Source organism: Aythya ferina, assembly GCF_964211825.1.
Source record: "Aythya ferina genome assembly, chromosome: 2".
Taxonomy (NCBI): domain Eukaryota; kingdom Metazoa; phylum Chordata; class Aves; order Anseriformes; family Anatidae; genus Aythya; species Aythya ferina.
Window position 1 is genome coordinate 154073549 of NC_140297.1, and position 18843 is coordinate 154092391.

Below are 18843 nucleotides of genomic sequence, written 5' to 3' on the forward strand. Positions count from 1 at the left end.
ATCTATTCCTCCTTTGTAGTATTTAGCTGCTTCTGAATATCTTTTAACTCACTTAGTCTCCGTTGCCTTTCATTTTCATGTACCATAACCCAAATACATCCTTAACCTTTAATTCGTTTTCTCTCTGGTTATCCACATCTACTCTACTACTTTCTATGTCATCCTGCATCTGAACATTTTTCTATCTACATCAAGATGTCATTTTTTCTTCAGATTCTATGTAAGTACTGACTGGTTGTTCACCAGAATAATGTTTGAGCATTTCCTTTCCCGTGTAAAGGAAAATCTCTCGTGACCTGCTTTGGTTTAACTGAAATGAAACCAAAAAGTTCTATACAACATGACGATCTGTAGACTAGAAAAGCAGCAGAACAATAGTCACCAAGATCTCATCTTTAAACGTACATATAAAGAAAATCCCAAACCCAATCCATTTCAATTCCTCAGATACCTAAATTTAAATTGAACCAATCAAATGCTGATAATTGCTTTTCTAATACACATTCTTTTTCTTCCAGTACATCTCGAAGTAACCAGAAACGTGAGTTCATGTGCTACTTGGCATTCTGAACTCCAGCTATCAGCAGTAAGTGGCTGTCCAATTAGAAGAAACAATGCTCAGACAATTAACAAACTAACTTTTGTCTCTGCAGCTCTGGAATTCACTTTTGAAAGTGTCCTGATATCCAGATTCTCTACAGAATATAGAGAATCTGGATATAGAGAACCTGTGAATCAGCAGGGCCTTGTGACTCTAGTGACACAGAGCTTGGAAATAGGCTGGATTAAATTATTATTAGGTCACGTGACTACTGATATACCTTTTTGAGTTTGATATGCATGCAAGCAACTATCCCAGAAGGAGGCAAAATGTTACTGAGAGACGCAGTTTTTGAATTCCTTTTCAGCATTTTGCAGTTCTCTTAATAATGTATTGAATAGCCGCATTTTAATGCTGCAAAGAGGTGCTGGGTCAACAGCTCTAAAACCTATCCTGAGGTCAGAATCATCAGCGTTTCAAGAGCTGCATTACGAGTACTTTCTTCTCATCAGCCATTAAAAAAGGCTAATGTGTATGTCCATCTATGAGAAAATATTTTAAATAAAGGATATAATTATACAGTAAAACCACGTACTTAAGAACGAAAAATTATTTGTTCAAAGTTTGTTATCTCTCTGAATGACTTGCTTCATTTTCTTATTTGTCTTGTCTTCCAAAATTCAAGCCATGATTCAAAAGACTGCCTTCCTTTCTGCCTTATGGAGGAACGGTTGAAGGGTACTCTCTACAGAAGCAAACTAATTTGTCAGATAATGAAAAATGTTGCCTATCAAAATAATGACATTTTCTATAAGAAATATGTTCATTGCCAAGATTAAATGAACATTTTCCTATCTACAAAATACTGAATTTTTCTGGAAAAGAAACTAGTATCATTTCTATTTTCTGAATATAACATTTCACAATTCATTACATCAAGACCCATCATGCTGAGAACCAATATGAAATTTGGGAGTAAAACCATACTACAGTTTATTAATAAAAAACATATCTCTCATCTAAACACTTCACAGAAACATTAACAATCTTCAAAACTCTTTCCAAGACACATTTCAGATAAATGAGGTGTTTTAAAATTAATTCTGTTCAATTTTCTTCAAGTATATGAACTCATCTACAGCACATGAGATTGGCAAATTTTCAGAGATTAAGGTGTGCAATGAACAGTGATGGATGGGATTTACTTTCCTACTTCCCTAGGACATTTTTTTAGGTACATATGAGGTTAGATATCTCAAGGAATGACAGTCAGAAAAAAAAATAGTGATGCTTGTTTTATATTGCAAAACTTACATAAGTTTGGTAAGATTCTAAATATAAATTGTCTATGAACAAAACAAATCTATCTCAGAAGCCTGAACAAAAAGGCAAAATTCCTAAAATATTAAATGCATATGTATTTGATTAATAAATTACATGGTAATTACATTAGTAACAGTGAGAAGGAAGGAAAATGTGTTATATTTAAAACTGTTGCCTGAATTTCCATATAGTTCCAAATGTTATCAATAACCATGATTAATATGTTTGGTTACCTTGAAAGAGACATGTTGTTCCATATGACGTAGGAGCTGTGGCTTTTGGGCAGCTGTATAGTCACACACTGTACATTTAAACTGCTTTCCTGAAATGGGAGTAGAAAAAAACAGAATCAATTTATTTCTATTTAATTTCCAAAAACTCCTGGTAATATTTCCTCATAAAGATGATTTCCAAAAGATTTCCAAAATGGTAACAATGAACACTATAAGTCTGGCAGCTGTTCTCCAAAATTTTGGTTATATTTTGGGCTAAGAGCAGTAAGGAAGAAAAAAGGCTTAAGTGTCATCTTTAAATTATAGGCATTAATTAGTCCAGATGCTCCTGTAACAGTCTCTTGGGCGAAAAAAAAGGAAGAATCACTACAGTAGAGCCTAAATGGAAGAAGGAAATGGAGGATTTACAACTGCAGGCACCTTTATTTTGCTACTCTTAAAGCAGATTTGTAAATCTTTAAAACACCAATGTGTGGTCATGTGTTTACCCTACTTCTGTCTCCGACACTGAGTTGTTACAATTCAAATACACTTAAATTTTCTCTGTTTTCTCTGCATGTTTTCTTGGTGTATTTCTGGTAGGGTATGACATGATGTAATATTTTTACCACAAGATTTCCTTTTATATTTAGCTCTACTCTTCCAATAATGATTCAAATGACTTTAGAAGCGATTTCTACAGAGGCTTAAGGAGAAATAAAACGTGTCATAGAATGAAATAGGATTAACACAGCAAATAATACAGAAGCCTTGTGTTCCCACCTTTCACTTTTGCTTACACAGTTTTAAAAACAATGGGCACAAGTTGCTCCATCAGCAGCAGATTGAATGATGCCTGCTTGCCTTGTTCATTATGACTTTTTGTCCTTTCTCATCTAAATCTCTGCAGTAACCCTCAGTCTCACATACAGTCCTACAAGGCAAGAGAGAGCACATACTGGGATTAGCTCATATCTCCTATGTGGTGTCTTGCAGCTACCAAACAGAAGGGAGAACAGTCAGATTCTGTCACCTGTCCTTGAAGTGCTGATTCATATTTCTTTATTTTACAAGGGTGCATATTTCCTTAAAATGTATGGATTTAAAATAATGATCGAAGTTCTTCTCTACTGAATAAATCAATTAAAAAGCAGTGGACAGGAAGTCTAAAGACAAGTGGTTCACATTTGCACATGCTGCTCCCAAAGATACAAAGCTACAAAGTCACAGAAAGATTTGAGATGCTGTTTCTCAAGTACTTTGCAGATGGGAAGTCTGAGCTGTAAGCAGGTCTTCCACACAACACAACACAAATAGTCAATGTAGTTTGAAGGTTGCTTCTTGAAAAAAATATTAACTCAGTTCAGAAGGGTTACCCAAAGAAAGGTGCTTCTTTACATTCTATAGAGAAGAAGAGAAGACTACTATTACATGTTGCATTCACAGTATATTTTAAATTTGTTTAAGACCTGCTAAGTCAGGCCTCAGTACTGCAGGTAGTGCCCTCCAACCTAAAACAGCAGCAACAAAAAGGAAGAACAAGAATTGGAATTTCAACTCCTGAAAGCTGATGGTCAGAAGACTGATTCTAAAATAAAGTCAACATTTTTAATAGGGTGCATGATTAACATCAAAGACAATTTCCTCAAAATCAGATGGATGTCCTGTCACATGAAGTCTTTCAATCAAGTCTGCTAAGCTATTCCTAATAAAATGTATTACAATCCAGCTGAAATGAGATGCAAAATTATTAGATTAAATTATGGCCTGTATTCTGCAAGATATCAGACTGTGTGATCATAAGAGATGACTTTTGGCTTTGAAATCATTACTCTAACAGGAAAGAATTCTGACATTTTCAAGAACCATCTGTTGCTGCTTGTGACTCTGCAAAGAGTGAAACTCGCAAACTTAAAACCATGCTGTAGGTTCCCCTTACATTCCCACCCAAATCTTTCCTTTTTGTTTTAAAATAAAATGTCTCCTTTTACTGCTTTCATACTCTCTTGCTTTCATACTCTCTTTCTCTGTGTTTTAAGATTGTATCAGTCCTGCTATGTCCAGCCAAATTGGAAGCTGTACAAAATACAAACAGACTGCATTCTTTTCTTAAATGTCCATGGATGGCAAACTCTATTTGATCAAAGCAGAACAAGTGCGTGTTAAAGCTAGCCAAAAAGCAAAAGAAGCAAAAGGAAGACTGAGGAAGTATTGCCTTGCAGAGCTCAGGTTTCTTTAAATTCTGAATCTCACTCAAAAAATTCAGCGTTTTACACTGAGCATGAAAGCTTCCATAAACATAGCTAAGAAAAACCTTGATACAATTTCTGATATCTAATTAAAATAATGAAAACCACTTTTTCTGGTTTATTTTTAATCACAACCAGTAATAAGCCTGGACTGTGGAATTGTTTTCTATCATGTCACCCTTGAGTGAAATAAAATAGACAGAAAACTACTTTATATTCCACCGGTTAAATTGACTTTGCAGGGCTGATATTTGAACAAAAATTGCCTAGACTCGTAAGTCAGGAAGACAAGACTCGTAAACAGCAGAAACATCTTTCAAATTCATTTATTTGTGAAATAACTGAAGAACACTAGATGCGTGCTAACAAGAAGTTTTGAAGTGCTGTCACTGTGCAAGGAGACGCTGGGCAAAGAGAAACTGTCAGCGTTCAAGCGGCTGAAATTCACTTGACAAATCATACAGTACATTCCTGGTGACAAAGGTTACCTTATTTTTAACAAGTGTTTGAAATACACAAAGAGTTCACTGGGGTGGGCTTAGTGTAGAAAATGACTCTAAAGTTCCATAGTGAAATCTGTCCTCACTTGGAGCGAGTGCAAAACGCGTTTTCCAAAGGTAAGAGGGATTCCTGAAACACTGCATTTGTACCAGTCAAAGAGGGAGGTGCAGCAACAAGGAACATGCACTCACCTCAGCCATTACAGCCGATGATGGGCTGAAGCCAGATTATAAAAGCTCGAGAGTCAAGGATTCAGCCTGACTTGGCAGTAAATGATAGGAGAATATAGCTCCTTGCGCACCAATGTTGGAAACCAGCTTCATACCTTTCAAGCTAATCCCGACAAGACTAACTCCTGCACTACTACAGAGCTAAAATTTCCAAAATTCCACAGTGCCAAATTTCCAAAGCAGCCTCAGCTGAACTGCAGTACTTACTTACACACCTATACACTTGTAGAAGAAACAGAACTAACAGGTAAAACAAATTCAATGTTCATTGCCAAATTTCACTATCTGGACATGAGAGATGGAGAAAACGAAACAGAAAGGTTTTGAGATGAATCTCCATGTGGGGATTTTTTTTTGTTATGGCACCATAGGAAGAGATCTTTGTCTGATTGTGCTCCAGCTTCCCGTTTTTATTCAAATACAGCTTGCTCTCTCCTCCTGCCAGGAACCAGCAAAAGATTCAATAACTGAACCCGCTGATTCCTGCATATGTGATTTATACAATATGTGCGACATCTGCATGCCACGGACCAAGTTACTTGAAAATATTGGAAAGTGCTTTCTGAATAAGAAAGGATTTACTGACTTTGTAATACTATATATGCTTCCTAAAGTACGTACCACTGTAATGTCAACAGAAATGTCTCTTCCGCTAGTAATATATACATTGATGTAAGTATACATAAAAATAAATAAGTATTATTGGAGCAAAAACTTCAAATAAATTCTAAAGATGTAACAGGGAACATGTGTGCTTATGTGAAAGGACAGTGCTAGTGAACAGGCAAATATTTTATGAAAAAGAATTTAAATGACACGGTCAATAAAGAGTGGAATTAGGTTTTAAAAGGTTGCATGAGTAACAAAGATTAAGGTACAAAGTCATAATGAAGGTCAGCACAACTTCCCCTGCTAAATCATTTAGTTCAGTTTGAAAATCACAGCGGAATGCAGTACTGTTGTGGCCCAAATTCTGAAATAAAGGACAATGCTTCCTTTGGGATTTGCATGTCATTTTTTTCTGTTATTATAACAAAAATATTAAAGTCACTGAGCAAATGCATATGCTGTGCATGTGTCTCTTAGAAATATATGCCCAAACTTGCCACTCATTAGACCTGGGAACACAGAGCTGCAGTAGCCTTTCCTCTTTTGGGCTACTGGAGTTGGCAACTCCTACCAATATTCTCCCAGAAGACAGTAAAACTAGCCATGGAATTATTTGTATTTTCAAATGTATTTTCAAATATTGAGATCAACAGTTCTCTGAAAGGATCCAGAAGGATGCAAAGCCATCACAAAATTTTCAGAAAATTCCAGAGACAGTCAGCTTTCACAGAAATTAATTTTGAAAACTTTTTGAATTATGACACGAATGGAAGTATCTCCTGGGAATAAACAAACTTTTAAAGTAGCGCTCAGTGTTCAAATGAAGAAAGCTTATAAGGTCCTATAGTACAGACAGTATTTATTGCCCTAAAACAAACTTGGGTTTATTAAATATGCACTTACCATCAGCGGTATGAAGGAGTTTGTGGCTCTTCAAAGTGCCTTTTGATTTGAACTTTTTCCCACACATATCACAAAGGTGCGTTTTCTCAGTGCTGTGACGATTCATGTGTGCTTTCAAGTTACTCTTGCTGCGAGTGGCGTACTCGCAGAGAGAACATTTGAAGGGTTTGACACCTAAAGAGAAAAAGCACGCTATGAAACAAGCTATACATTTTGATGAGAGGGTAGACATTGCCCTGAAAAAGAAATAGAGACATTTCAGACTGCATGAGCAACATAAGCAATGAGGTCAACAGCTTAAAATTTGAATGTTGACATTTTACACTTTGGATGTTGACAAGGGGTGCCATCCTGAAGGACCCTGTCAGGCTTAAGTAGTGTGCCTGTGCAAACCTCGTAAGGGTCAACAAGGCCAAGCGTGAGGTCCTGCATCTGGGCCAGGGCAATCCCAAGCACAAATATAGGCTGGGCAGAGAATGGATTGAGAGCCACCCTAGGGAGAAGGATGTGGGGCTGTTGGTTGATGAGAAGCTCAAAACAGAATCATAGAATCATTCATGTTGGAAAAAGACCTCTAAGATCATCTAATCCAACCTTTAACCTACTACTACAGTCCACTTCTATACCATGCTGCTTAGTTCTAAATCTGCACATTTCTTGAAGACCTCCAGGGATGGTGACATGAGCCAGCAATGTGCGCTTGCAGCCCAGAAAGCCAACCGTATCCAGTACTGAAGCAAAAGCAGTGGGGCCAGCAGGGCAAGGGAGGGGATCGTCCCCTCAACTTCACTCCTGTGAGACTCACCTGGAGCCCTGCATTCTGCTCCAGGCCCCCAGCACAAGAAGGACATGGACATATTAGAACAAGTCCAGAGGAGGGTCATGAAGATGATCAAGAGCACCTCTCCTATGAAGACAGGCTGAGGGAGTTGCGGTTGTTCAGCCTGGAGAAGAGAAGGCTCCAAGTAGAGCTTACAGTGGCCTGACACTACCTAAAGGGGGCTACAGGAAAGCTGGGGAGGGACTCTTTGTCAGGGAGTGCAGCGATAGGACAAGAATGGCTTTAAACTAAATGAGGGTAGGTTTAGATTAGACACCAGGAAGAAATTCTTCACTCTGAGGGCGGTGAGGCACTGGCACAGGCTGCCCAGAGAAGCTGTGGATGCCCCATCCCTGGAGGCGTTCAAGGCCAGGCTGGATGGGGCTTTGGGCAACCTGGTCTGGTGGGAGGTGTCCCTGCCTATGGCAGGGGGGTTGGAATTAAATGTTTTGTAAGGTCCCTTCCAACCCAACCCATTCTATGATAGAAGAAATTTAATCTGTATTAAATTTAAATCTAAGCAAATAATACTGAGCTCTTGAGAGCATCATTTAACTTACTAAGAGACTGGGGTGTTAGGCTGGTCCTTTTAGAATGAAATACTTCTCTACTGAATGGCAGTACTGAGTTTAGACTCAAATATGAATATTTTGGTCTTGACATGTTCATCCTTCACTTAAAAGTAGAATCTAGTCTGCCTAACCGACTAGTCACGACTAGTCATGACTACCTGACAATGAAATGTCTCTCCAGAAGTCTTCTGATAAGTCTAATTCTCTATTTACTGCAATAAAGAATGTCCTTCTTCTTTTAGGATGGGTTCATTAGGTACTTAATATATAAGCACAGGTTGAATGTTCAAAGCTGTGTTTTATTGTTATTTATCATCAAGTTTGCTAGTGGCTCACATAGTGGTATCTTTTATCCAGTCTAAGATGCAAGCACTTAGAATTTCACTTCTTTCAAACCATCCAAACCACGTAACAAGAGAGAGACAGACAGTATCTCATCTAGCAAAGGTGTATAAGGACAAAGTAAATCCTTCAAAGAAAAGTTGGATATATCAGAACTAGTGGAGTAGTTCAACAGTTTCGTGAGGCTCTGGCAGTTTTAGGTTGATATTCATGATCTTAAAACTAGATTTACAAGCAGGAGGAATTATAGCCTACTTTTAAGCAGACTTGATTGCGTGCTTTGATTTTGGAATAAATGTTTCTTCACCTCTCTCTCCTGCTAGTTACGATGAGATGGGTAGCAAGCTTTCTTGGCAGCATAAACTCTATCTACGGAATCCACAAGCAATTATTCTGAGCTTACAATTTGCATTACCTCAGCTCTTTAATGGAGTGAAAGCTATTGGAGACCACTACTGTGGTACTCAGGCAGGTAAGCTCACAGATAAGGCTTTCAAACAAATGCACAGTTCTAGTATAAACATCAAAACTATCTGCATGGACAAAAACACTTTGGAACCAAAATACCAGTTCAAGCGCACCAAATCCCATTATCTGCTTTATGAAAAAGAATGGATGAAGAATCCAAAATAGTGCTCAATGGCCACACGCAATCTGTTGCATAGATTATTAGCTGAAAAGCACATGAACAGTCTTCCACCTGTTAGAATCTTAGATTGGGTAAACAAGACTAAGTCCCAGGGATTTTAAAACTTTGTGCTACCATCTTACTATTTTTTTCCTTAAGTCATATACATCTATATATGATCAGCATTGCCTTATGGGTTTTTCATCACTGTTTATGTCCCCATCAGCTAGCTGTCACACTCTGATGATGTAATTAAAATACACTCAGAAATTGTATGTACACATCAAAACAACAGGATTTCAGTTTCTTTTTATGCCAGTGAAGCTTGTGAAGAATATGAGACTGAAATGGACGAAAACTTAAAACCAGAGTTTTACCTTCATGAGCCCAAATGTGACGCTGAAGGTCTGAGCCATTCTTCATAAAATAAAAATCACAATAGGGACATTTCACAGCTCGTTTTCCAATAAGTCCTTTCAGCTGAACTCTTCTGCCAAGAATCTCTGAAATTGTAGTCATTGAAACCTCTGAGAGAAAAGTAATAGATAATAAAAATCAGAAGGACATCAGGGAATTTGTTCTCTGTTATATAACTAAAACTGAAGAGCTAGATCCTGATACACTTCACATTTTTAAAAGCTTTACTTTCCCTCCTATCCCTCAGATAAAACCTAAGCAAAGAGCACAGCACTTCAAATTTAGGACCTTTTCTTTTAACGTTTTTAGTGTATTTTTACATTTCTCTCCCGATCTGTGTACTCAATGTCCCCACTGCCTGATAAAAACAAGTAACAGTTTGAGTGTGCCACTGGCTTACAAACTATTTTCCATCGATGAACCTTCCCAACAAACCAATTTGGTGCCTTTTTCTTTGGTATTTTCAGAAGGCTTTATTCAAGATTTCACCTCAGATTTCCAGAGATGTCAAGGATCTCCAGACTCCATTCACTTCAGTCACTGCTATGCTCCCCAGAATGCCTGAATATCAGAAGGAGACTTGTGGAATAAATATGATTGGAAGACCTCTAAGGTCACCTGCTCCAAACAGGGCCAATTTAAGAGATCCAATATCAAAGGTAAAACAAACTGCTTGGGGTCACATCCAATCCTGTTCTGAACATATTCAAGAACAGTCAATCTACAACCACTCTATTCCAGTGCTTGTCCACCTTCACAGTCAAAGTTACTCTCCTAATATCTGATCAGAATCTCGATGTTTTAACTCATGTCCCTTCACTGTGTGGTTCCAAGAAGATTCTGGCTCTATCACCTTCTTACCCTTATATCAAATAGCTCAGGACAGCAATTAAGATTCTTCTCCTAGCCTTCTTTTATTCAGGCTAAATACACACAACTCTATGTTTCTACTCTATATGATTTAATATTTTAGGTGTCACTGTGAAAAAGCTTGAAATAAGGAAGATTAAATTTAAACATCCCAAATACACATAAAGAAAACATTGCCAAATGCTTCTAAAAATAAAACCAATTTTTCAATGTATTTCAAATGAATCAAAGTGACTCAATGAAACTATAACACTCTCTCATGCCATCTAAACATTAAGACACAGAGTCTTTGTGTCAGAAAATGACTTATCATGCTACACACACACACAAAAAAAAAATTATTAAAATTTGAAATTTACAGTCTAAGCACAGATTTTTGCCAAATATGAACTGCCATGACTACTGTCCTAGTAACTGCTTCCACAGTGAAAACAAAAATCCTGCCTGAACTCATTTTGTACAAGGAAGACAGTCTCAAAAAGGAAATACGTAAGCCTGTGGACTGAGCAAGGTTATGTTTTAAAGCACTCAAACAAGAAAAATCACAGACAAGTCTGAACCCTGACATACCTTCCATGGCTTAGATCCTTGATTCACGACTTCAGGCTAGTGTCTGCTCAGTAGGCATCTATGAATGTTGATACCTCTCACATCTCAGGACTATTAAATTTCACGTTAAATCAGACAGTGGGTGAAAAGGCAGGTACTTCTGACATGGGACCAAAATCCAAGACTCCTTCACTGCTGAGCTCCCTAATCATTTGGCAATAAAGCCAAACTCTCTCCCTTCTCTTTGGTTTGGCTCTACGAAAGTCTAAAGAGATAGATTTTTGTCCCACTGCTTTCATGGGACTGGAATTCAACTCCTATTCTGTGTAAACCTAGAAGAGGAAGGAGTACTGGATTACTGGTTAATAACATGTTTTCTACTTGATGAAAATGGAAGAGATGGGAGTGTTTGTGCTGAATGTTATTAAGAGAGGAAGAGTAGGGGAGCTACAGAAATAGCATTTTAATGATAAATATGTAATGACTTCATTTTAAATTAATTTTTGATGTGCCATTTTAAAATTCAATTCCTTTTAACAGTATCCATTGTTTTCTTCCATCTTTATTATTTTCCATTTACATTTTTAAAAACAATTGCACTCATTCCATTGCAGTACTTGACAGTTTATACCAACAGATCCCTTACATTTACTTGGCTTGTAATTAAATAGGTTGTAAGAATAAAGGATTTCTGCCTGATTACAAGGACAGTGTGCACAGGGGAAAGATCTGTGCATTAATGATGCTCCATATATTAAAATAGTTGTTGCATAACTACTGCACAGACATAACTTAGACGTATTTCTTTAGCACCACGGAGATAAGGCAGGAAAATACCAGATTTATTAGATAAGTTCTGTTCACATATATGAATTAGAAATGAGGATACAAGATAATAGGCTGTGCTTTTTTTTTTTTTTTTGCTTCTTGTTTTTTCAACCTTAGTTCTATTATAATCCAGAGTTTTTTTAAAAAAAAAAACCCTTTGCCGGATAAAAAAATTTATGCTATGCTTTTAGAGGGATTCAGATATGAAATAAATTGTTCATTGTATTTAAATTCATGAGTTTAGCACAGCAGGGCGCTGTGCACAGTACAGAGAGTACTGCTAGTTCGCAGACTACATTATTTAGCGAGACCTTGTACATTCCCTGGATGAGACAGCACAACAGCTTTACAGGCACAGCTCTTGAGCTTTAATTTCTATGCCTACTGGGTGGCATACCCACTGACTACAGCACAGCAGAGAAACCTTTCCTCACCTCAGTTTGGTGCACTGGACATTTCCTGGATGTATGACAAGCCCTCCACCAATCAAACTGCTGTAGAGTGATCTCCAAATAAAGAGGTTTGGAAACAAGACAGCTGAAGTGGGAGCTAGTCTGAACTCAGAGTAAAAGAAAATGTTAAAAAACACGGGCCTAGCACTATCTAGTGGCAGTAGGAAGATAAGAAACTACTGCTTTACACATTATGTTATATTTCAGAAACGAAAAAAGATATTTTAATTGGATTTTTCCTTTCCAAACTCAGTTTGAGCATGGCTGGTATTTTTCTTCTTAATATCAAATTATATTGGGTGGTAAGTATGACTGTAAAATGAACTAATTAACGTATGTTACCCAATACAGTCATCTCTCCATCATCCACAGCAGCAGTGAGCCTTTCTACCCAACATCACACAAATACTGAGAGGGAAAGTATGGACATTGTACTTGAACAAAATCAGGGCACTGTAAAGCAAGGTGTAAACAGAGTTTGAATGAATTCTAGTGGTCAGCTTGGATCCAGCTATGTTTGTCCAACCCTGCTTAATACTGTCTGTAGAATATGATGGCAGGTTCTAGTCTGAGCCCTTCTGAAGGCTCCACTTGCCCCTGGAGTTTAGCCCAGCCACATCCCAACTGAGCATGCCTGGATTCAGCCTTGGGACATCACATGAATTAGCCTACAATCACAACAAGCTACTTACAGACAAAGTAATGTGCAATACACTCATTTCTGTCAGTTTATGTATGGCCAATACAAATGTTATGTCTCATGTGCTGTTACACAATGTCTGGGGGTCTAATTCCAGACATCCCAATACTTAATTTTGAATTCACCTTCCTATTTTGCTACCTATTTTGGATAGACATTAACTCTTTGCAAGGTGATGACAGACTGCTTAGCACAATTACCTGATTTACTACACAACACACAAGCTGGAACAATAACTCCTTCACTCTAACACCTGCAAACGCAATAGTTAGATTATAATAGATTTTTTTTTTCCTTCAATGTAATCACATTACACTGCTCACTCTAAACTTTATACTTTTATTGTGAAAGACTGAGAAATTTTCCCTGATTTTTTCTTACCAGGGTGATTTGTCTTGATGTGTGATTTTATAAGTCGATCTTCAGAAAATGACTTCTCGCACACAGGACAGGAATAACTCTTTTTATCCTTAAGCAAGCAAGAAAGAAAGAGATTGCATTATCAGTCCACTAGTGTAATCACTGCAGCCATTATTCAGTAATACGTAGTTCTCAACAAAGTTATAACTGACGGTTCTGTTTTTTAACAAAAAAAATAAGGTATTTATGGTGAAATAATTGAAGGAGAAATATGGAAGAATTCTAAGCACGTCATTAATCCTCATGAATGTAGGGTTCCAAGTTACAGCACATGAGAAAATGCACAATAAATGCAAGCATTATCTTCTGGCTGACTCTTTAGGGAATCAGGAGCTGAAAGATAAAGTCACATAACAGAGTAAAACTTATTTGATAGAAGCAGGAATATTCAGGTTTTTTTCAGTGATTTCACAAATCCACCCTTCTGAAACCTAAGGATCAGATCTCATTATTCTGAAGACATCCACCAGTATGTGAATTTGTAATACTGCTTAATGGCCTGGAATTGAGCAGAAGAATTAACAATGACAGATGCCATTACTTACTGGCTACATTTTTAACGTTTTATAAATATTCAGCATTTCACATATTACCAATAAAGCATTATTCTACTATATTGATTTAAAGACTTCCAGACTCCTCTGGCTTTTATCAGTGTCACCGATGTTATAAAAGCGTTAACACCATCCAAGAAGTTGAACTAGAGAGCTTTGATGCAATTCTATCTATATACAATTTTAATGTAATATCTATTGTAATCTTAGTGTTATTCCAGAAGCACCTGGCTCACAAAAATGCAGGACTTTTCTCCATTAATTGGAGAATTACCCAATTTAAAATAAGCTTTGCTGCTGATATAAATTGAAGAGAGTGCTCTTTCCAGAAGCAACTGCTGACACAACAGATAGACACTCTATCAAATACATGGGTCACCTACTCACCTCTGCACTGATCAGATTAACATATGAGAGAAGTATCAAATAACAAATAGAGTGAAGAAAGTCTAGCAAGTCTTGACAACTAGGCAGATAACCAGATAACATACTACCTTGTGGGAGATGTGTATCTACAAACCACTCACTGGGAAAGATGACTTGAAGCTACAGAACAGATATTTCACTGGTTATTTCAGGAAGACAAGTAACTTATTGAAGAGCGCAGGAGATTACTGTACCAAAAAGAGAATGACTTCTGTGTTATAAAAAAGAAATCTGAAGTAAAAGGATAATAAGAATTCTGGACTCTACCAGTTTCTCACCTGCGACCACAGAGCATCTCTGAATATTAAGGAAAATAATACAAGGAAATTAGCATTGTCTGTATGTTACGGTTATACGTTTACAAATGGACTTCTCTCTTAAAAGAAATGCAAAAAATGAAGAATTCTCATGGTAAATGGGTTTTGGAACATTATGCAGGTATTTGCATTCAGTATCACATACAGAGCTCTAAGGAAGAAATAACTCATTGGCTGAAACAGCGATAAATAATTTCCTGACAGTAGGATATGGGACACGAAGCTCTTGCTGCAGTTAATATGGCAATGACACAATAAGAATTCTGCCTGCACTGTTAGAAAGTCACCTGCTCCTGTGAGAAAACCATGCCCAGGGACTGGAGACGGCAGCTTCTGAAGGATTAACACCTTGAGTAGCATAAGTAGAGCATCTTGCTAAGACAGAGTTGGGGCAGTCACCATTTTGAGCCCTGAGAATCTCAAGTGAAGGTGGAACAGCAGAGACCACTAGCTGGTTTCTGGAGGAAGAGATTCAAGAAGATTCAATGCTGCCAAAATGCTCTCAAGAAAGAGCTGTTAATTGAGGAAATAGTATCTCTCAAATTACGTTATCTATTATCCCCAACCTGCTACTGATGATTTTGGACTTCTACATGAATACATTACTCAAATGAAAATTGACAGATGAATTCTACTTAAACTCTTTAGCAATATTTGTACTTTCTCAGAGGCTGGGTTGCATGATCACGTTAATAATTTGACAGGTGTAAGAAAAGTATAAGCACAGTATCCTTTAGGGGTTAGGTGAACTTTATGTTTACAGATCTCGGTCTATTCCTCAGACTTGCGATGTAACTGGTTTCAAAAATATATTCTAAAACAACAAAAATAATCAACATAAATTTAATTTATAGTTATGCATTGATGGTCTTTTTAAAATTCTTCTGATTGTGCCCAGAATAAGAGGACAAATACACCTTGCCTCATAGAGTTATATAACAAAAGATAAATCCACTCCACATACTACTTTACTGCTGTAATTGTGACAACTTTACTTTCTTGCTATACTCTTCTGGAGCAACACGACATTACAGGCACCAAGTAAACATATTATTTCCACATGATGGTGGGGTAATCTCAGAGCTCATTCAGCTCTGAGGCCTCTAGCACAAGGAGGACATGGACATACTAGAAAAGCCCAGAGGAGGGCTGCAAGGATGATGAAAGGGCTGGAGCGCCTCTCCTGTGAAGAGAGGCTGAGGGAGCTGGGGTTGTTCAGCCTAGAGAAGAGAAGGCTCCAGGGAGACCTTACAGCAGCCTACCAGGGACTAAAGGGGGCTACAGGAGAGCTGGGGAGGGACACTTTGTCAGGGAGTGCAGTGATAGGACAAGGGGGAATGGCTTTAAACTAAAACATAGCAGATTTAGATTAGATATAAGAAATTTTTTTCCTCAGACAGTGGTGAGGCCCTGGCACAGGCTGCCCAGAGAAGCTGTGGATGTCCCATCCCTGGCAGTGCTCAAGGCCAGGCTGGATGGGGCTTTAGGCAACCTGGGCTGGTGGGAGATGTCCCTGCCCATGGCAGGGAGTTGGAATTAGGTGGTCTTTAAGGCCCCTTCCAACCCAATCCTCATGACTCTATGATCTTCACAACGCGTCCTTTGCAGTGTAACAGCTTGCACTTCTGAGCAGAGCCAAGCTCCAGCGTCTCACAGAATGCATACAGCTGCAGTCAAACCTTTCACAGTTGTTTGTCCAGGTCAGTGTCACAGACTTTCAGGGCTTAAGTTACTAGTTGTTGACTGTTTAAGCATACTTCTGTCACTGCCCTGAGAGCTTGTTACAGCACTAGTCCTTCAGTGTAAGCCCATCACTCTCAAAGCTGGCTTGTAAGAAATCCTCTCTTGCAAATTGAATATTTCAGAGCTCTCCTAGGTCACAACACAGGGTCCCAAAGAAGGTCCCCCTAGCACAGCTTGAGCTCTTCAGAGTGCCCTTGTCACAGGCAATGACAGAGGCACTTTGAAGGACTTAGACCGAGGTTGTAGTAATACCTTCATCACATTCTCAGCATGCAAGTTTTCCTTTGCTATGAATAAAAGTTATTTATTCTGTGCTTTATCAGACTGCCTGCCTTTTAAATGCCTTTGAGGGTTTGTTTTCTATGAAATAAGGTAACAAGTGGGATGGATCTAGCTTTGTTAGAGCCAGCTGCATAATCTAATCAAGCACTTCCATTTCAGAGTCACATCCATACTTCCTGAGGTTTGCTTAATCCCCCTATTAGCCTACTTGAGAATATACAAGAAGCTAAAATAATTCCAAAGTAGTTAGTTTTCTGACTGCAAATACTGTTTAAATTCCACAAATCAAGAATTAATCAGGTCCATAACTATTTTTAAACCCAGTGAAAAAGTAGTCTGCTATTATCACAGAATTTTCTTGTTTGTGCTATGGTTCATTATGAAATAAGGCCACTTACACAGGAAACACAATGCCTTTCTCTTCATGTAAATGAATTGTGCTAAGAAAGGGCAGCAATATCTATGTATATTATGACATACAGCTCTCTGAAGAGAGTTCTGCTTCTCTGAGGCACGTGTTTCAAGATAACTCCATGGGTAGCTGTACACAGCCATAAAACAACCAACAATGCAAACAAATCCAACAACCCTCTGGCTATTTAAAACAACGGGCCACTATGAAGTTAATATTTAATGAACCAAGCAGTGCCAAACACAACCAACACGGTAAAACATCATCAATGTTATCAGGTGATTAGAATGCACTCACCCATAAAGTGACGTTCTGAATGACACAACTACCTTATCCTATGAACATACACAGAGTAACAGATGATAGTGAAATTATATTGATATATAGCACCATCTATGTGGCAGTACTGCCACTAATTTCAAAAGGGACTATGTGAACTCTTAACTGCTTTGTAAACAGGTTCATTAGTAGTGCAAAATGAAGATCACAGACATTCTAAAATTGTTCAAGCCCAAATGAGACAGATGTGATACGGAAATCAACAATACACTCTAGTCCATTTAGTTGTACTGATGTTATTTCATGAGCAGGAAATGTAACAAAGCTCTACCAGATCTTGGTGCTCACTGCCAAAACTGAATGCTTCTCATCTGCTCGAGGCCTCAGAACTTGATGGCCAGGTGAGCACAGTACTTGGGCCAAATGCATCACACTGGCTTACAAAACAGCTCTTGGCCATCACCACTCCCCTTCCTTAAACAGCTTCTGTGAAGCTAACAGTCAGAGGAATTTTCTCCCAATGCCAGGCACACTGTGTTGGTGAACAAACTAGGAAAAAGAGACATTTAGCATCACTTTCTCCCCATGCTGCAGTATTTGCCTGTTTCAACTCTTCCTGCTTTTTATATTGCACATATATTAAAAAACAAAAACAACTGAACAAAACAAAGGCAACAAGATCTTACAGAAGATGCTGCGAGGAATGCTGAAGAAGATGCAACAAGGCATAATTGCTTTACACAAGCAATAGCATATACATGTCAGAGAAGCATAATAATAAAAAAGGAGAATAAAAAAAAGAGGCATGAAAAGCAAGGTACTACACAGAAACTGATGACAGAAGAAAGACAAATTACAGGAAGTGTCTAAGCTAGCATGACAGCAATTTTATTTGCCTCAGGACCAAGTCAGAATACTGTGAAGAGCAAACCAGCACCTACAGTATATAAATATTCTTAAAACTGCTTTCTCCATGTTTAACTCTCCTCCCACACTGTTTTCTCTTTTCTTCCTAGTATTTCAATCTCAGTGCATTTTGATAGTTTGATACTTGAAAATACTTGAATGTTTTGTGTTTTTCTTTTATTTTTTTCCATAGCTGATACAATTAATCTTTAACGCAGAGGAAAACATATGATGAGCTTTTGGAAGCTAGCCATAGTCCTGCAAATCACAAACACTGTCAGGCATCTGTCGGGGTTATTACATCCTCAGCTAAAAATCCTGCAATTATAGCTCCAGGTCTTACTCAGACATGCAATTGCAGGCCTTCTTGTAGTAAGGAACAAGCTAAACTGAACTCATGCACATCTGCCCTTGTCTAAGAGTATTTCTAGCAAAAGTTTCCATAATTTGTTAATTAACCAAAAAAAAAAAAATCACTGTGTAATTTTGTAGAATAATATAGAGACAGAGCCTGCTTCTGCACCTGTGGAATCGACAGAAGTTTTAAATACTAACATTAGACAGAACAAAACTGGGCTCGTGGGTTATACTTTTGAGGAGTGAAAAAGTTCAGAAATCCTCACTGCAGTTGTTGTGATGCTCAAATAAAATTAAAAAAAATATATATCTAGAAAGGTTCCTGAATTCAGCTGATGTTACTATCAAAATGCAACTTTGTTAAGCTGGTCCGATGTACCCAGAAAGTGGTTAAGCAACAG

The 18843-nt window shown here is 37.9% G+C and overlaps 1 protein-coding gene across 5 annotated transcripts in view; it reads right to left on the minus strand.

The window, feature by feature from the left end:
• ZFAT (zinc finger and AT-hook domain containing) overlaps positions 1 to 18843 on the minus strand; it is an 87414-nt gene that overhangs the window by 24944 nt on the left and 43627 nt on the right. For all 5 annotated transcript variants that reach the window (XM_084508454.1, XM_084508457.1, XM_084508456.1 and 2 more), the window contains 4 exons: positions 13128 to 13215; positions 9308 to 9457; positions 6569 to 6742; positions 2098 to 2186 (listed from right to left, as the gene is read on the minus strand). In XM_084508454.1, coding sequence (XP_084364580.1) covers positions 2098 to 2186; positions 6569 to 6742; positions 9308 to 9457; positions 13128 to 13215 — 501 coding nt within the window. The remainder of the gene's footprint in view (positions 1 to 2097; positions 2187 to 6568; positions 6743 to 9307; positions 9458 to 13127; positions 13216 to 18843) is intronic.